Source organism: Lepeophtheirus salmonis, chromosome 6 (genome assembly GCF_016086655.4).
Source record: "Lepeophtheirus salmonis chromosome 6, UVic_Lsal_1.4, whole genome shotgun sequence".
Classification (NCBI taxonomy): Eukaryota; Metazoa; Arthropoda; class Copepoda; order Siphonostomatoida; family Caligidae; genus Lepeophtheirus; species Lepeophtheirus salmonis.
The window spans coordinates 6,215,454-6,236,510 of NC_052136.2; the positions used below are offsets into that span (position 1 = coordinate 6,215,454).

The window sequence follows — 21,057 nt, forward strand, 5'->3', positions numbered from 1 at the left end:
TTTTATCTTTTCGTTATTTTTTTCTGGGACATTTTTATTTATTTATTTAACCGGGTAATAGAAGCTGCTACACTGAATTCATAACTCATCACATTTGGGTATTATGGCATTACAAAAAAAAGTTCATATACATATATATGTTTACCCATCAATTAATCCTGTATCTTTTTAACAAACACACAAAATTGACAGGAGAAAAATCAAGGAGAATAATAATATTATAATAATTATTAATACATAGTAATTATGTACGGTGTGTCTTTGACTAAATTAGTGTTTTGCTTTGTTTTGTACAAATGAAATTAATAAATAGATAAAATAAATAAATAATTATTAAACAAAAGTATTCACGGTAAGGTAAATAAATTTCTATATAATATGTAGTTTATGTAAAATAAAAGACGGAATGATCTGGAGTGGCGAGAGAGTTAGGCGCAAAGTTTATGAATGGGTTTGCTCAGGGTCGCTTGCTTTGCCTAATCTCTCTCGCTCTCTCGTTTGCTGGTTTCCTCTTCTTCAGGACAGAAATAAATATATAATCCCTGCTTCCTTTTAAGTATGCTGATAAAACAAACATACTCAAAGGCATAATTCTGGCTGGGAAAGAGGTTTCTTCTCAGAAGGGTTGTTTCTTCCTATTAAATGAGTGAAGTGTCTGAAATCACGGATTTCCTTCATTATTTCCATTGTAGGCCGAAGAGGCCTCAAACTGTTCGGACTTGACGGCACAGAAATAGTCGAAATTGTTATTATTACTGTGGTTGTTGGTACCGCTGTGCACGTGAGTGTTGCTGCTCTCAGGGTGGTTATTTTGGAAATACGTCGGAGAATCGGTTCTCCAGACGGGGGCGTTATCTCAGAGACCCCCTCCACCCGATCCTCCTTGAGCTGCAAACTTCATTCGCTTTTGCTTTTGTCTCTGATTGCAGAACCAGACTCGGACTACATTTTTCTTCAAATCTAATTTCTCTGCGATGGCTGCAATTTTTTCACCTGAGGGTCGAGGCTGCACCGCAAAATACGCTTCGAGGGATCGTTTCTCAGGTGCTGCTATAGAGGTTCTTTTACGTTTTTTCTCTCCAGGAGGTAAAACTCCACCACATCCATCAGGATCCCTTTTGGCGGCTTCAGCTTCATCCAGCCAAGCACTCAGCACCGGTTTCAAGGCTATCATATTATTGTGACTAAGCGTGAGGGATTCGAATCTAAAAAATTATAAAAAAATCAATACATATAAATTAACGTCATGTAGGTGGAAATACAGGTAGAGCTATAAAAAATATTAACTTAAACGCCTACGATTTATTTTTTTGTGGATAGTAATCCGAGCAACAGTGTTTTTTTAGCCTCTCCTCCAAAATTAAAGAATTTTTGCTTATTAATAGTTGATTTTTTGGTCAGGAGGAAAAAATTTTACACGAAAAAAAAAGTATTTTTTTTTAAAGGTGATTCAGGTAAATTATACAGCAGAGCAAAAAATTAAATACTTAAATTTTTCAACAGACAATTTAATTTTTGGATTTTGAAATTATGTTCAAAAAAATTTAATATTTTGTGAATAGCTGTGGATTTTTGAATTTTTTTTTTCAAAAATATCTATAAATCTCAAATTTGTTTAAAAAAAAATTAATTTACGGTGAATAGCTAAGGATTTTTGAAATTCTTTTAAAAATGGAATGTTTAAAATTTTTTTGTGAATAGATCCATAGATTTTTGAAAAATTTAATAGTTATATATTTTTTTTCAAATAATGCAATTATTAAAATTATTTTTTGAGCAGCTATGGATTATTGAAATTTTTGACGAAAAAATTTGACTATACAAAATTTGTGTGTTTGAATTTTTTTTAAATAAAAAATAACATTCAAAGAAGAAAATTTAAGTATAAATTAATGACTAGTGAGCGTGCTCATGAAAGACGGAGAATACCACTCATGAGATGTTGAGGCGTTATACGGAGTGGTATTTGTATCAATTTCCTTCATCGTACAACTAGTCACAGCTACTCTAATAAAACGTCATGGCAGCTTAGAAGGCCTCCTCTCACATATTTTTATAATTATCAGGGCTACCATCTCATTTTTCAATTGATATTTTGTAGCATCCCGGTAGAACATATGATTTACAAATCTACGTACACAAAGGGGTCGTGAATTCTCTTTACTTACCGACAAATAGTACTTTGTGAAAGGGCTCCAACTCCAGGAAGTTTAAGGCTTGCTAGGGCTTTACCCACATCGCATTGAGTTACTCCTAGTTTGATTCTTCGCTGCTTAAACCGCTCAGCAAATGCCTCCAATTCCCTGTGGAGAAAAGAACTAATTAAATTAATTCCTGTTTTTCACTTTTATCTTCTAGAACTACATCTTAAAAATACATTCATATGTATGAACATTCTTTTTTTTTTTTTTTTTTTTTTAACATTTTCAATCCGAGAATGAAAAATAATAATAAAAAAAAATCCCCAAGTCTTCTTTATAAATATAAGATTTCTTTTATTGTTCGCAAGGATCAAAAGATATTTTTGTTTTTATTATTTTCTCTTTTTTCTTCAATAGGTTCGTATAATTCCTTCAAAATATGTATCAACCATCTAGATATTGTGTATATAACTATCCGCACTTTTTTGTTAAACCCACCATTCAAAAGGAATAGTTAGTTTTATTATTCTCGTCTCCATTGTTATTCATTATGTAGTGACGAAATGAAGATCACGTGATCAACACTAAGCCAAATATGTTGGCTTAGCGATAACTTTTTGTCCGCTTGGGGCGGTAATACTTGAATACTACTGCATAAGTAACTTTAGAGTGTAAAACTTTCTATGATTTTTTTTTTTTGGGGGGGGAGGCCTGGTTTTTTGGATTCCACTGCTATTTAAAAAAAAAATTCAAGAATCCAAAGTAATTCCCAGAAAATTAAATTACATTTCATATATTTTTAATTTTTTGAAGAAAGGTTTCAAATTCTAAATTTTCGGGTAAAAAGAAAAAAATCCTAATTTTTTTTGGGAGGAGCCCACTTCCCGCGGACACTCCTGATAAATCATGAGCCAAAATAATATATAGTGCCGTCATCAGTAGTATTATAAAAAGTGACACCTATCGGTTGAAAAAGTACACAAAATAAAAAAACAACTTAACTTGCAATGATACAACGAGCTAAATTTTTGGTGGAGCTGCGAGTTGTATGACTTTAAAATCCAAAACCCCGCCCGCAGACTATAAGTCCACTCGTGCATCACTTGGATATATGTAATTCATTTAATATATATTCAACTTTTGGTTTTATGAATAATATTTATTAAATGAAGCACATTTTATGAAATAATTAAATCTGGGATTTCCTAAGAATATCCCGTAGGTCCCAGAAGATGAACCCTAGTACATAAATACCAAAGGTAATATAGAAAGCTATAAAGTGTTTATTGAGGAGGCTGTTGTACACTATAGATTTCATCGGCTCTTGTCGGAGTATTTACGTTATAATTAAAGAAGGGATCTGTGTAAAGAAAAAACTATGTTTACTAATTAGAAAAGAAAAAACAGTTGATCCGTGTTCTCTTTCTTTTTTGTTAATTATTTGATAAGTTGTGGGGGTGTTAACATCTACCTCTAAAGGAAGAATTTGTGTCTACCTTTGCTATAAATTGTATAAGTTGATATTAACAAGGTTGCTAATTTAATACTATATCAAATGTCTCGCTCTCCCCTTCTACTTGCACTCTAAGACAAATCCCATCTGTAGTTATATTAAAAATACATTTTTGTATCCCTTTCTTTTTTTCTTGACTTTTAAATGATATATATGTATAAGTATACAGTGGGGGCATACAACAGTTGACGTTATCTTAGGTGACACTACAGGTGGGAGGGGGGAGGGGTGTTGGTTAGAAGTTGTAGCTCTCCTTCTTCAAAAAAGAGGAATTTTGCATTCAAAAAATTTTATTTTAATGGAAAAATTTAATTTTCTTATTTAAAAAAAAAAAACAATATATATATATATAATTCCAAACTCCCTGGATTAGCACACCCTCAAGTACTCTATACTTATCTATGACACATGTCCACTTGTAGATGATAGATTTCTTTCTCTTTTTTGTGAATCAATTTATGAAATCAAAGAAAGTTTATCTTATTATATCCTAGGTAACAACATGTTATTGTACCTTTTTACACCAATGAGCTACCTGGAGATATCTAGAAAAATATTTGTATTTACATAAATGTAATGTATGTTTTCTTCTTATTGATTTGTTTTGAAGGAGTAAGGGGAAAAATTACTCTTACAAGGAGAATTAGATTTCGAATAAATCATATGATAAACGAGTATACGTATATGTAATATAATAGACAACATTGTTCTCGTTGAAAAATATAGGAATTATATATATTTTTTGGATTCTCATGATTATAACTTTTTATTTTCTTCATTTTTTGATATTTTTGTGTTTCAAGATGAAGAAAACACATCCTTACATTATATTCATTCAGCACTAAAGGTTCGTTTACATATTATGTATGTATGAGAAAGGCCTTTCTATTGTGTGTTTATTAATAGTTTTTTCTTTATTAATGTGGTTTTTTGCTCCCTTGCAAAATAATAATACAATATGTATCTCTGATCAAATGTGAGGTATAACTTTTGCAAAGGACAAAAGTTATGTACATAGGTATATATCAGTTGGAAAGTGTCAAAATATTTCAAACATATAAAGAAGTTCTTGACACTTTCTTCTAAAACTTCTTTTTAAACATACATATATATTCATAGATTGACTCGGGAGTAATATAGAGGGATTGAATGAGGGCGTGGACTTACCTTGGATCTGTGTCCGTGTCCTGGAGAGAAACTGGATGACCATGTGGAGGGTGTCCGTGAGGGAGGGCAGTATGAGCAGACATCATGGATGCGGAATGACCGTACATTCCCGTATGATGAGAACTCAATTGGTGATGATGATTTCCTGTGGTACTTGGGTCTCCACTCATTCCGGATGTGCCACCACCTCCAGGGGAACTCATGGCACCTCCATGTTGATCTAATCCTCCTCCATGCGGACTATTCAACATGTCCATCATACCCGAGTGATCAATCTGGAAGAAGAAAAATAGATAAGGGCTTTAAATCATTGATTTTTTCATGTGGGATCATCTCTATAATGATGATATTTGTAAGTACTCATGGTTTACTAATTGAAGATGGGACATAATGGTAAGTAGGTAAAAACTATAGGCATAAGCTTAGGAGACGCTATCCCCCCCCCCCTAGCTATTCAGGTAAACTAGCATTATTCGGTATATAACTTTTTTAAAGTCATCAAATTGACTTACTTATAGTGGTATGGATATGTAATTGCTATTTTATTAGGGGCTAAGACAAAATGTCATCAATCCCAATAGTCGTATTTTAAGAATCCAAGACCATACGTATATAAAATTTAGACTGTTTCTAAAATTATCAAAATATAATCATGAGAGAACAGTGTTTTTGGTTAATTATAATGCTTAAAATAGGATTTTTTATTTTAATAACTTTAGTAGTATTTGCAGAGAGGAGAACTTCATTAACAAATGTTGCATATATTGAAAGTTGTCTGAAGAAAAATGCAAAAGTATTCATATTCCATTTATTTATTGACGGATTAATTAAAATTCTAAATCTATTTTTAACATAAATTCTAATTAAATAATTTGTTATTTGATAGAAAAGCTTAAATCGGACAAGTATTAAGGGCGTCCCGGAGAGAAATTTTTGATGCATTAGTTTGTTATAAATTTATTAAGCTCAAGGTCCTCAAAAAATATTTATCTGACTGATCTTACGGATAATCATTCATTGCCTAAGGGGACACCATATTTCTTAATAACTAATTTTATCAATTTTGCAATATTCTTGCCTCTTTAAAAATGGAAACTTTTTAATTTATTCATGTTATTTTTACGATACACTACTCTACCTTCTACACCTATGCTCGAAATCAGATATTCCGACTTTTTTCATCATTTCTTTATGCCAAATATTTTTCCTAAAATATATTCAACCAAATGTTTTAGTTATTATTAACTTGCTCTAGTACACAGCATTGCTTGAATATATTTGGAGTCAACAAACAGACAAATCTTGCTCTCTTAATATAGATGATACTCGTTGCTAAACTTCATCTAAAGTCACGTTCTTAATTTTTTTAAACTTCTCTTATGACTTCTTTTTTAATATGACACCCGAACCTATGGCTACACTCGCTCGTTGTTAAAAATGAGTCCTCCTCAGACAATTTCAACGAGCATAAAAAATTTACTTTATTAATATAGAAGATGTAATCCCTTTCAGAAGGGGTTGAGGTATAGGCAGAGTTTGAAATTTGTTCTAGGTGGAAGGGTGCAATTTGAATTTATTTTTATAAATTAGTTTAAGTCCATAGAATGTTTTAGACAATGGCCAAGCTTTTTTTAATTATTATTTTTAGAGTTAAAGATTAAGATTGAATGAAAATATTTATAAAATAAAAGGAATGTCCTAATTTCCTCTCGAAAATTAGGACATTCAAATTTTTTTAGACAAGAAGATTATTTTTAAATTATAATAACTATAATAATTCTGCAAAGTGTGGGGGCAATGCCTGCTACCCATATGAATAAGGCCCACTGATCTTGTCCTCTTGCAAACTCTGCTTCGAGGATCCCTGGTTGTATTTAGAATGATTGAAATAACGTACTGACGACGGATTTTAAAGGGGATCTATGTTTTTTAAAATACTAGTCTGAACTTAAAAACATAATTAATGAACCAGAAAATCATTTTCTTTCATGATTTTATTTCAATCATGTAGATATTTAGTCTATGAAAATATTTGGTATTTTTCTCAAATCAAAGAATAAAAATAAATCCGAAAAACAAACAAAATAACTAAAGTCGGGAGAGAGCCCCTTGTGTGATACTAATCTGATATAAAAGAAGATAAATACATTAATAACTAACTAAGGAATTAACTTTTCTTCTTTGTTTATTTGTCTACCGAGGTAGTTGTTGTTAATCCTATTAAGAGAGAGAGAGAGAGAGAAACCCATGGTTGAAGCTCTCCCGCCCCCCTCTCCACTTTTGAAAGTCGATGAGTTATTACATTTTTTATCTTTATTTCAAATTAAATTTGTGGTTCTCCCTTGTTAATAATAATTGTTGTTTTTGGAGCGTAGACAAATTTTCAATTTTCCTTTTTTTTTTTTATTTATTTCATCTACATGGATGTGAGTTGACTTTTTCATTCCTTTCTATTTTATTTACTCTCTGAATGGTTTATATATTATATAAGGAATAGAAAGGAAGAAGAATAAAAAGTCAGTATGACGTGAGGAGACACTGTTTATTTATAAATTACTCTGAAGTGTACTATAATAATAACAGTTTCCTTGTCGTTCTTGTTGTAGTTTCAATTCCCGTGTGATTTGGGGGATCTTGTGGTTTTTGCATCATCTCGGTACATTAATTGTCATTAAAGAAGGGAAATAATAAAAAGAATAATAATAAAAAAAATAGTCTTTCCCCTTCACTTCTTCTCGTATCATCATCATGATCTCCCCCGAGAACAAGAACGACATCACAAAAGAGAGAGGGAACGACGAGGGAAGGAGCGATCATATCCTCTCTTCTAGTTATTGTTATGATTACAACCAATTATGACTCTAAAATACATCTCTAAAGTACATTATGAACATGAGTATGTTTTGAAGGAATCACTTATTAAAAAAAGTGGGGAAATGAAGACTACCCGGCTAAATATAGTTAGTTGACCATATGAATATTTTTTTGTGATTGAATTGAATATTACTTTATGTTAGGAAAAAAGAGTGCAAGGAGGAGGTGGGAGTGAGACATATGGTACTTCTGAATGTAGATCTTTGTTAATATCAGCACCCTGTTGCATGATAAGTGTTGTAATTCGTGTGTATTTATTAGCTAAATTGTTTTTTTGAATTGGTAATATGAATAATGAATGACCCTACTACATTCAATTATGAACAAAAACTGATTAAAAATTCGTGTATGTTCATCAAAGACGGAAAATAATCTTGAGAATTTGTCAAGGAGTAATAATTGTAAGTCCTTTTTGGAATCAGAGTAGAATTAAGGATCGAAATCCTTAATTATTTCCTTTTCCCCCACCTGTGACATTGTCACAGCGGATTGTAGCTGATCTAATGAAACGTCATGATGACTAAGTTGCTCTCCTCTAAAATATTCTACAAATTTACAGGTTTACCATGTTGATTCTTGATTTCCTTTTAATGACATACCCAAAAGACGCACGATTTTCAAAACTTTAATTAATTTTGAGGGGAGGGAATATATTACTGCTGTGAAGATTATAAAGACTTTATACATTTAAAATATCATTAGTGCATTAGGGCTCTTAAGTTATTAAATTAAGTCAGAGTGAAATTTTATTTGACGTCATCATTATTATGACGTTATACAACTGACTCTCAGGTTTTTTTAAATGGAAAATGAAGAACACCTCATAGTGAACAAAAATGTTAATTTACTTCAGGTAAAGCATTAAACGAAACTCTTGGCTGATTTTGAGGTCTTTATAACGAGGTTGAGTTGCTCCCATTTGAAATACTGATATTATTCTGAATAAGTATAAATGTATGATACATGCTTTGTGTGGTGTAGGTACGTGAGTCTCACGCCAGTTGTATGATACTTGAGATCTCTGAATATAACTAACTACACCACCTCCATTTTAATTGAGTCAACAGGGTTAATTCTGTTGAGGGAAGGCAACATTGCATAAGTCACGAGGAAAAATATCTTAGGAAAGTCATCTGTACTAGCATCTTTACAATAACATCTTGAGGGGTTGGAAAGTTTTTACGTAGTCAAGAAAATATCCTTCAGCTACTAGTAATATGCGCGTTTCGTATCTATCTAGCGTATATTTCCAGAAACTTTTTTAGATAAATAATATACTATACGTAAATATATATCTCAAAGCAAAATTCCCTTTTTAATAACCTTTTTTATGGATTTTAACCCACTTTTAATGTCAATTACATATTGGTAAGACGTTTTCTGTGGCATACTATAAAGTTCAAATAATTGCTCGTAACTACATAATATATAATTGTAATCATAATAGATCAAAATGAAATGATAACATGGGATTTCTATTTTTTCGATTTCGTTATTACCCGAAGATAAATCTACAAACACACAAATGTTGTTTTAATAATATGGAAGATATCTCCCCTACAAGTCCTACCACTACGAACAATTGGCAAAAATTTCCTAAGGAAATATTTTGCCCTATCTTTTGACCTTTATACAAATCAACAACTTATTAGGAAGTTTTTGGGTTATTTTATCATATATTAAAATAATGTATGATAAAATCCCCTCATTTTACCTGATGGCCTCGTGCGTTGAGTGAGCCAGCGGAAGACATGGATGGGTGGGTATACATCATATCCGATTTGATTTGAGGAAAAACCGTTCCTCCAGTGACTGCTGCTGAGACGGGATGCTTCATATCAACGGCCACTAGGGCCTCTGCAGAGGCACGACTCAGGAGTCCTCCTTCATTCAAACTCCCAAAGATTTCACTCTGAAAATAAATGATAAATTAAATCGTGGATTGTATAAATTATAATTATAATAATCATGTAAAAGAAAGGAAAGGATCGATTCACACCTGTAAACACATGAATAAAGGGGTGTCTTATGTAGTATGATATAATCGAGTTGAAGGGGTAGAGTTGAGTGGAGTGGAATGGAGTGGAGGGGTAAATTATTATTTTATTAGTATCTTTATTGTTATTTTTCTTATTATTTGTATACAGTGTACACAATGTTCCCTGTTTGTTGCTCACTCACAATCTCTAATAGTCAAGAATTGCTTGGACATAACATATGTACAATCGTTGTACGTGTATTTAGACGCCAAATATATCAATTCCAAACGTATGTTAGTGTGTACATGTCTGTACATAATATCTAAAAGGCAAGGACTATAACAAGTTCTTACTTTGATTGCAAGACACAACTTTTCCTTCGAAAATAAATAGAAAAAAGGCTTCAAATCAGTTAGTGGTAGCGAGTATACATTTTTTCCCCCCTACATGCTTTGAATCTTAAATGCATATTACTCAACAACTAACTATAAAATACATTAACTCAAACAGTCTGTAACTAGACATATATCCAAGTAGGGGACACTGCCGAGACTAGGACCTTCCTTTGGAGTTGACTATCTTCAGATGGCATTTATATAAATATTTATTTATGAAATTTTTTAATGAATTTCCTATATTGTACTGTACAATGTATATCTAGAGAAAAGTTATAAAGCAAGTGGCTAAACGTTGGCCACGTAGTCAATTTTTTGTTCAAATTTAGTTTTCTACCAGAAGACGGCCTTGTCTGCTTGAGGATGTCATAAGTACTACACTTATTACTAGGCAATCTCCATAAATTAACAAAGTAAATTCTGGAAAGGGAAGAAAAAAATGGTATGCATCACTAGGTAAAATGATGAATCTGTTATATCTCGAAAGGGAGATCTTACGAGGGGAAAATTTTTCACGTAGTCAAGGGAATCTTATTAAGCTAACAGTTTTGATCTAGGGTATCTTTTCACATATGAACTGTAACATTAAAGAAATGATACTCCTCGTTACAAAACTAACTCCTTCTTACAAAAGACATTTGTTATCATTTAAAAGTTATGTGTTTCTAATCATTTGTGGAGTTTAATTATCTAACTATATAGGTATATACATATATTTTTTAAAGCCATCAACTTTTTTAACTATAGTCTAGGGTGTGTAATGGTGACCATATTTTGGCTTTAAAAAGAGCAGATGTGGCCCAAACATTGTCAGTTTTAGGAGGAGAAGGAGAGTGCTAGTATGTTAATATTTGGTGGAAATAGCCAATTTTAACTTTTGAGCCATTTAATGAATCCATAAAAAGTCCCCAAATACCCCGTACAATTCGTAAAAAGAGGATATAAAAAAAGTAAAAAAATAGGACAGTTGTTCACCCTATAATATTTACATACGGCTCCCTCTTTGAAAGTCAAGTCACTCTACTACTATCACAGCCTTTATAGAAGAATATGTTCATAAATATCAGTGAGTATAACATTAGCACAATCTCCAAGTATCCTAAATATTATGAATACACAAATACAACATTTCTTGTGATGTTTATTATAATTTATTAGAACTTAAATTATCATCTCCTGCAGCCCCCTTAGCTTTCTTCCTTTAGACTTGACCTCCTTACACAAACAGTTTGTATTCTACTCTACATATTTTTAAATATATATATTGGTTATCAATACTTAGATATGTGAAAATGGTCGAGTTCTGACAAGCACAAATTTAAAAAAAAAGTATATTTTACTCCGAATTTTAAAAAGTCAAACTCAATAATGCCAAAACTATAATCCAAGGGGGAAATGCGACTGTTATCTTGAACATATTTCGTTGCCTACTTTGAAACTTTTTCCAACCGCAAGATGTCACTTTTCAAATATAGCAGATGAACTTACTTTATCTCCCTTTCTCCTCCCGACGCATCTCCCCCCGATCGTAGAACTAACCTTAATTTAATTTATTTAAAAGTGTAAATTCTAGAATGATTCATTGTAATTTACAAATTAATATTCAAATATACTTAACACCCCTAGCGTACACAAAAAGTTGTTGTATAGACAACTATATTTAGATAAATATTGATCAAGTAATCTGCGTTTCCTACTTGGGTTATAGAATTGATCCTAGTAAATCAGGAGCACTACAGTTTATAAAGATCTCTGTCAGGTTTGATTTTTACTCTCAATATTTTTCACATCTTAATCTATAAGCCTATGCTACTCAAATGGGGATCAACAGTTCAAATCCTGAGTGTGTTGAAGTTGTACCCGGTTTGTTTTACTATCAAGATTTCATCTAATAAAAATTTGCAAATCTATGCATACAAATTAACAAGGTTTCGGCCAAGAAATCATAGGCTACTCTGAGGTTGTTATAATAACTTTTGCAAGACTGAACTAATTATGTCCAAGTTTGGTCTTGACCGGTCTTGTTGTAAAATTATGTATAGACCTAGGTACTAGGAAATTTGCCCTGAGCGGAATACATATAATTTTATGGAATTTGGAAAAAAATAACAATTGAGGCAGAGGTATATATATTTTTTCCATTTTATGCATTTTCTAAGAATTTACAAATATAATGGTGAAACTTGTCTCCTTTTTTGAATGAAAATAAATATGGTATTTTTTTTGTCAAAGGTTAAAAATAAATATGAATTTTAACTATACTTCTTTATTTTCAATCAAACGCTATTCAAAGGCAAAAAAAGCCATTTAGAAGCTTAACATTGTAAATTAATTACATTAATAAATGAAGCAAACACTTTTCAAAAAAACTAAATTCTCTTTAAAACAAAACTTTATTGATTTTAGCAATCACTTAAGATTTATCTCTGGGAAAAATCCAGTCTCGGACCGACCCTTCACACTACTAATACAACCATTGAGACTTGTCTAACTGTACTTCTACTCGTTCAATACAGTTGATATAGGTATATTCGGAGTACTAAAGAACTTTCTAAGTTGATTTTTATCACTATTTACAAACATACATATATCATATTTAAACTCATTATAAAACTTTTCTCCTATTTCTTCAACTAATTATTATGTATGATATAAACTTGTGTATCTTTTATTTTCTTTTTCATCTTTTGACCCGTCATAGGGGAAAATAAGGGTAATTAAGTAAAGAAAAAAAGTTAATTTTCTTAAATAAATATGGTCAAACTATGTATATATATATATATATACTTATTTTGCATAATGCATAAGGAAAAATAATGATAAAAGATAATAATTGAATTAATGTAAGGATTTGATAATAACACAAGTAAAAAAAAAAACTTTAAGCCTTTCGCTTTATTATGCTAATGATTTCGTCACATTTCGTTGTATTACATTCTGTCCCGCCTTTTTCACATTTAGTATTGTCTTTAATTCATCAAGAAAAGAAAAAAATTCTTTAATTTAGTTGGAGTATAAAAAAAATTGAAAAGGAAAAAGCAATTTCAGAAAATGATATTTTCTTTTTTAAAAAGCCATTGGGGGAAAAAAATAATTCTAAAAACATTTTATTACCAAAAACAAATGGAGATTCAAAATATCGTAAAGGAAAGAGCCCTTGGCCCCGCTCAAACCAACCTTGGGCTCAATTATTATCTCTATCCCACTCCAAATTAGAATTTGGGCTCCGAGCAACCTCTTTTTGAAAAGAGGTTTCCAATAATTAGGGCCGGCCATTCTTTTTAGTTCTATCTTCAATTCTAAGAGTACTTTAATAGTTGATGACGAAGCGGAACTTAGTTTTTATACCACATCTGGTTTTCTAGAATTGCATTTTCTAATAATGGGATCTTCCCTGGAGTTGTATAAAATATGACTTTAGATGGCGTGATAAGTGAATGGTGGAGGATTTGTTGTGAAGTTAAATGTGTAAGTCCTTGTTGGACTTTGAAGTAGACTAAAGTATTGTCCTCGGAGTAATTCCTGCCCATGTCCTTGCTTCTAGATAAGGAGTGGGATTTGTGATAATTTCCTTCCTCTCAGGAATGGTCGTAGCTAATCTAATGAAACATCTTATATACCAAATGAAATATAGTTACACGAATAAAAAATTTACATTGTCTTTGCAAAAATTGAATGTGGCCCAAACCCATAAATAGTGTGAAAATATATTCAAAAAATTCAAATAAAACATTCTCGATAACCAGATATGATAATGGGTAATAAACCCAACTAATTACAGTTCTGTGTGCATAATTTAAATGTATTTAGATACATTTTTCTAAATTACATGTTTGGAAAAAAACATATTTAACGATGTTCGTTCTTAGTAATGTGTTTTTTATTTAAATTTGTATCAAAAATAATTATTAAGATTAAAATTTTTGATGAAGTTTCTATTTATACATTTTAAAAATGTATAACACAATCATTTGGGCCTTTTTTTATTCTGATATATTATTGTACAAAGTTGTACTGAAAAACGTGGATTATTAATTAATGTTAATGTTCTCGTTAATAGAGGAAGTTGTAGTGATTATTTTTTGACATTCTGGTTCCACCATTCTCTCTGAATAAACAAACTATGTTGAACATTTCGTCATCTCGTCATCATGAGGAAACAAAAAGCCATCACAGATCTCCTAGATATGGAAGTTGAGGTGGCGAGGATTATGGACATTGTGAAGTGCTCCAGGAGCCTAGTTTTCAAGGTGGCCAAGATGACGGAGAAGATCTCGCCAGGAAAGCAGGAAGTGGAGGTCACAGAGTCCAGAGTTCCTTACAGGCTTGGAGAAAAAGATTAAGGATGACTCACGAAATCGACGAATCACCTCGTACACGACTTCTTCGTAGCTGCTATGACCATCAAGAGGGCTGTAAGAACGGCGACTTGGGATTGCCCTCATACACGAATACCCCACATTTAAAAAATACATATATATATTGAAGTATTTCTAAAGTTTTCCTGCTCCATTCAATTTATAATAAATGAAAAGCTGACTCATTTGGGAAAAAGGAAAATCCCATCGATATTCCAAGTATACATGGATGATCCCCAGAGTTGTAAAAAATATAACCTTAGGTGAGTGTGAAACTTTTGTATTTTTTTTTATATCAGCCCATACATAAAATTTTACTTAGTCCTTGCAAAATTGTATGTGGATTCCTCATTTTGCATTTCTTACTCTGTAAAGGGGACTCAAACAAATAAATAGGCTCAAAATATGTTTAAAATGGAAAATTATGAAAAACCAGATTTGATACGGGAAAAAAACCTTGACCAATCCCAGATTTGTAATCTCAAGTAGCCTCAACTGCCTGAGCTAAATTTTGTTGACTTAAAATATCATTAAGTACACATAATTATAATTTTGTGTAATTTATAATAATGATTATTATCAAACAATCAATCATGGACGAGCATATGTTTATGTATGTTATATGTTAGAAGGCGTCCTTCTTGCTTAATAATAACAGTCATAATAATGGCAAAAGGGGTTGATTGTATTCAATTCCGAGACAAAAAAATAAAAAGAAGAAAGAGGAAAAGAGAGTTGTAGTAGAGCTTTTTAAATATTTAATGAGTTTGTAGTTGGATGTGTATTATACTATAGTTGCGTGTGTAGTTATAGACGTAGAACAGTTGTAGTAGGTTTGTAGTAAACTACATACGTTAACTACAGAGCACTCTACTTTAGTAATCATATGCCCTTGAAAAACGTTCCAAACTTTAAAACGCCCTCTAAAAAACATCCTAATATGATCTTGATATCATGAAATCGTTGGTAAATTCTATTTAAAGAAAGAAACATTTCTCTTCTTGACTATATATCTGCAAAATTAGAGAAATCCGAGAGTATATCACGCCGCTATCTCTAATTGTGTATTTCCCAACCTTTTATTCAAAAAGAAACATTAAAAAATCCCTAAAATCCGTGGGCAGTTACTTGGCCAATTATTCTACCCATTTATTCATAACGATAGAGAATGGTTCACACCTTAACAAAAGCTGTCAATTAGAATTTAACCTATCAATTGACACGTCATTACCTTTATTGTATATTTGTTTTCCTTCAAAAAGAAACATATGATTTGGCCCAAAATTAATTGGTAGTCAACTAATATTACTCAATAATTATTTGTACTTGTCCATGGCTTAACAACATGAGATAAAATTCGAATGCAACGAATCAACGTTCATAACACGGATAAGAGAAAAAAAATAAAGAAGGATTATCCACTGCTGAAAGTAAAGTACATTTATATATAATTGAGGACATGCTATGATATCCATGCATGTCGTTACCCTTTAGTATGTATATATCCCAACCCTTCTTTCAAAAATAAACGGAAAAACCCCCCAAAATCAGTTGGTATCCCAACTATATAATAATGATTAATTAAATACAACTCAAAGCAAAGTTTGTTTTAAAAATCATTGACATTACAAGAGCCCCTAATCAAAACACAACACATCACTTTATTTAAACCACTGATAGGAGGAAAGTAAGCAAAGAAATCGAAGTTTGAAAACCAAATGCAGTATATACATATTTGTTTGATAGTAAAGTAACGTCCTGTTACATATATATGCAAAAATAGAATTACAACTCTACAAATGAAGTTTTTGGTACATTATAATATGGTTGTATAAATGCCATGGTAATTATGGTTTTTATCATACGTGTGTGTGTGTGTGTGTGTAGGGGATAGAAGAAGAATCAAGGAATGTGCTCAATGGTTTGTAAGGAATGTTTTGAAATAATAAAAATGTATCCCCACCATTTAGGATCAAAACGGTACCCCTTCACGCGGCTTTTAATTTGTTTTCTCCGTCTAGTGTTGTTGCTTCAATGATCAAAAAATAAAGAGGAATTTTAATATATATATATATTTACAAGTAACAACAGTTGTTTTATATCTCAGGGACATCTCTCTGTTGTAACTAACCCTACCCCAATGATCGAGTTGTTTAATTTCAGTTCCTTCTTCGTTCATTTCACATAGACATAATATGGTTATATGTACATACGTACAGTTCTTAAATAATGAGAAGTAATTAAGGAACACATCAAGGAGATCCATCCTTCTTTTCTCCTATATACTACATTCTACATATGTAATGGGGGTCTCCTTTTCTGTGTCGAATTCATATTAGAAGAAGGGAAAAATAGGGAAAACAAACTATTTTTATATGGATATCCACAATAGAGCGCAAGAGAGGAACAAGGTTGTGAAATCCCCAATTGGGAATTCAAAACTCTAAATATATATTTTTTCATAAAAAGAAAAGAAGAAATATTCGTCTTCCTTCTTATACCATATGCCAGATATAAAGACGAGAAAAAGTTAAAGAAAAGAATAGAAACTCCAAAAAAAAAAGGGGAGAAAAAAACAAAACAAAAATAACAACGAGAAAAGGTTGTTTAATCCTCTCTTATATATTTTTATCTCTTTTTTTTTTTTTTTTAGACTGTCCATTTGGAATTCAATAAGTGAAAAGATGGAATATATAAATCAGAGTGCATTATATTATGTAGACAGAAGAAGAAAGAGACAACATGTTGTAACAAGAGATGAGATCTAAAAGGACTAACGTTAATTATGAAGCTTTTCTTTCTGTTTGAATTACCACCCTTTGAAAGAAGTTTGAAAGGGGTTAAGAGGGAGATATGTGTATGAGGAGGAAAGAGGTTAATCATGACAGGAGGAGGAGGAGGAGGGTAAAAGAAGAAGGGACGACTCACTAACTCACCTGTTCCTACCCTCTGATACTAATCACAATCATCATGTTTTAAACAAAAATAAAATAAAAATCATAAATGTATGTAGAACGTTGTATGGAGGCAATGCCGTTGTTCTACATGTGTGTGTATTGATTCATGAAGGGCAATCCAGAGGGGCACTCCCCCACTAGACCTAATACCCCTCTTCCCACCTGTCATTATAATTTTACGTCATTCTTCGACCCTTAATTGTTGGTTTTGAAGTAAGCAATTGTCTACATATATATAATAGTGGACCTCGGTCCCATCATGTAAATAACCATTAGGTAATATGCATGCACATTAAGAGAAAGCCATAGATAATATTAATAATAATAACAATAAAAAAAATCATTTGAAGTGGTTTTTGTCTCTTTTCACATACGTAAAATACAATACAATACAAAAGCTTTAGTTAACAAAAAAAAATATATTTTTTTTTTTAAATGTCATCACGAAATTAAAAAATAATAATAACAAAAATATATTCCTTGAGTGGTACACCTGCAGGGGCCATCAGGGTGGTTGTTCAATACACATTGAATAAAGATAGACAGGGGGGATGAATCAAGGATTCGGATGTGGGAAAAATGTCATGATAGGAAATGATTTTTTCTTTTTTTTCTAGATACATATGGTTTTGAAGGGCATCATCATCTCAATGAATCATCATGGACTCTTTTACAAACTAACGGATTCTTTCAACCCTTTTACCTGTCATTTCATGATTTTTACATGTCTACTTTTTTTTTTTTTTTAACAATAGTAAGAATAAAATAATTATAATTACAGAGTCTATTATTATTATAATGGTTATCAGGAGGAACAATACAAAAACAACACAAAAACACATTTTTTATATGAAAAACCATGGAGATGAATATTGAGGTCAAAGTAAATAAACAAATTCCGTTTTTACAAAGAAACAGTCTTATTTACATAATAACTATGTTGAAAGGCATGTCATAGCTCAAAAAGAATTTTCATATATCTGCTCATTAAGCAACAAGTTTTTTAGGAGTGTGTTATATGATTGAGTATCTTTATTTCCAACCATTATGTAATTATTCTGTAGTATAATTATTAAGCCGCAAATAAATAAATGCTTTCCAAAGAAATTACAAACTTTGTTTGGGAAAAAAAAAAAAAAAAAGTATGTTTTGTAGATTTGAAAGACCTTTTAATATTTGATTTATAAATATATATAGGCATAATAATATAACAAAATGATGTTGAAAAGGTCAAATATTTCTTTTTTTATTATTTCAAAGTATTTTTATTTCTTTAATAAAATATTAAAGAAGCTTTCTTCCACTTTTACAAAGTTGATTTTTTTTTTTTTTTTTTTTCAATCATGTTATTAAATATATGGCTATGAAAGGTAGCATTTCTTTTGCACCTTTGACAAAGGAGATGTCTGTCAAGGATTTAATATTTATACTCTTATAGGTATAAGATTATAAGAAATAGACCAATACATTGAAAAATTAGAAAGTCTTTATTTAATGAAAATAAAAAATGTTGATGGTTGACTCATTGTGACACACTTTTTCTTATATATATATATATATACTTCAGGCTATGCAATTGATGGTCAAAGCAAAGGGGCTCCCTGTGCACAATTGACATTGGCAGATAAATAATACATTTAAAACGATCTATTAAACATAAAAGGATACTTTCTTACCGGAGGGTTCGTCATGCATCTTCTCATGGGATCTCGCATTTGCTCAGGGACTCGATATGTGGGAGAGTATCGACCTGTGAAACAGTTTGTAGGAGGTGGACACAGGGGCTTTGGGTTCATCATCATTTTATCCGAAGAGTACATCATTCCATACATGGTGCGGCGGCTACTTGGGGAGGGGTAGCTGCTCTAGGAGCAACACCTCTCTACCTCTCTACTATTGAAATAAGGAGCGGCTTTCACCGCAGGATGGATCCTTGAAGGAGCAAACAAACAAAAGTATATATTTATATATATATGAATGTTGCAATGAGAATTTGATTCGCTTTTGGAGAAGAAGAACGCAAATTGTACTTTATTCACAATCAACTTGGGAAAGAGGCTAAGTCCTCTATTATAGGAGAGAAGACTAAGGAAGGGATCCTCATGGCGAATGGAGAATGATTGAAGCACTAATGTAAGTATATATATATATTCGGTCTCTCTTTGGGGGGGTTATCACTGAGATTTTGTTGTTTTAGGAGTGTATATAATGATTGTGTTGAATTCCGAATCCAATAAACTGTCACAAATGAGTAAATATAATGTAATAAAGAAAAATGAATTTGGTTAGATTTTTTTTCTTTTTTATAGTAGTAGGAGGATTCCTCTTTCTTTCTTTCTGGTTTCGAGATAGCTGACAAATTCTTTCTGCTATAATAATATAATATATTATTTTTATTATTCTAGGAGGACAGAGAGAAAGAGAGGTGGGGGAATCATATGAAAAAGAGGTTGAATGAAAGGGAGGGAGGGAGCAAAAGACTGAAGAGGGCGCTCTCGTTCTCCGCCAGGGGAAAAAATATTTTCCCTGGGTTGTTCCGTAGGTGCGAGATCTGCTTTCTCCACCTTTTGCCGTCAAAATCTGTTTCTTGTCGCTAAAAATATTGGTCGGCGGTGCTATAGTTCTTTATGGGAGCGGAGTTGTGAAGAGGGGGATCGATCCCTATTTACTATTAAGTAAAACATACTACAATATATATATATTGAGGCATAGATGTATATATCAATACACTCCTCAATGTCATGAGAAGGATGAAGAAAGAAATGGACTTTGTCATTGATAAACAACAGAAATAAAGTAAAAAAAAGTATATATATAACAAAAATATGCTGAAATAAATATAAAAAAACTTTCAAATAAAATTTTTACTCTAGACACTTTGGAGAAGAGAAAAAACCAAGAGTGTGTTTTCCATTTTTTCATCTTCTATATGCACCTATATATAGGTTCAATATTTTTTTTTCTTCCAAGAATGAAAAAATAAAAATAACAAAATTTAAAACAATGGATAAGAGAAACTTTGTATATGTGTATAGTATAGCTCATAATTTATTTAAAGATCTCAGTCTATAAGACGTGATACGAAGAGCTTTCAACATTTAAAGACGAAAAAGGAAGAATAAGAAATATACAATAAGAGGAGAGACCTCTTTTTTGATAAGTGGGAAAAGCCTATCAAATATTGATGTGTTTTATATGTATATATGTACATATATTTGCCAACTTATAATCTCTCTCTTACAGTGTCTACCTTGCAAAGGAGTCATCATCATCCCTGATGAGCATTCATGGAGGAGCTACTCTCTGAATGGGCTCCTGTCAGTAAATATGTTTTGATAACATTAGGTATGAACAGCCAACAACCATGAGTGTATATATGGGAGAACACCTGTTTTTCATTTTATTTTTGACAACTCATGAAATGCAAAATAAAAGGAAGAGAGAACACGGAGGAAAGGGCGGATTCCCATGAGACACAGAATTTATACGCATATTTTTTTTTTGTTCTTTATTTTATTTTGAGTAACTCAGTAGTGTTGTATATATATATAATATAACAATACAATAATATGGAGTCGAACATGATGTAATCACACAGTGACAAAGTTGTTTTTACGAGTTTTAGAAATCCAATTCTTTGTTTGTATGCAACTCATCAATTAATGTATTAATC

General features: G+C 31.5%; 1 protein-coding gene across 2 annotated transcripts; it reads right to left on the reverse strand.

Annotated features, from left to right (window-relative positions):
- Positions 1 to 19,726, reverse strand: acj6 (abnormal chemosensory protein 6). 2 transcript variants are annotated; one of them, XM_040715699.2, is made up of 5 exons: positions 19,061 to 19,726; positions 9,410 to 9,607; positions 4,822 to 5,096; positions 2,169 to 2,318; positions 1 to 1,205 (listed from the first exon to the last, which is right to left on the reverse strand). In XM_040715699.2, exons 1-5 carry the CDS (start codon positions 19,214 to 19,216, stop codon positions 857 to 859), a joined length of 1,128 nt encoding a protein of 375 aa, XP_040571633.1. In that variant the 5' UTR covers positions 19,217 to 19,726; the 3' UTR covers positions 1 to 856. The 2 variants fall into 2 exon arrangements, with proteins under 2 accessions (XP_040571633.1, XP_040571634.1); XM_040715700.2 differs by having other exon boundaries at positions 2,169 to 2,303; positions 19,061 to 19,506.
- Positions 19,727 to 21,057: the final 1,331 nt, after the last annotated feature.

Coding starts and splice junctions, on each gene's coding strand:
- acj6 (XM_040715699.2), bottom strand. CDS start 19,216: ATGTATGGAATGATGTACTCTTCGGATAAAATGATGATGAACCCAAAG. Junction 2,319..4,821: donor GACACGGACACAGATCCAAG/GTAAGTCCACGC, acceptor TAATTTAATTAG/TTCTTTTCTCCACAGGGAAT. Junction 1,206..2,168: donor TCACAAAGTACTATTTGTCG/GTAAGTAAAGAG, acceptor ATAATTTTTTAG/ATTCGAATCCCTCACGCTTA.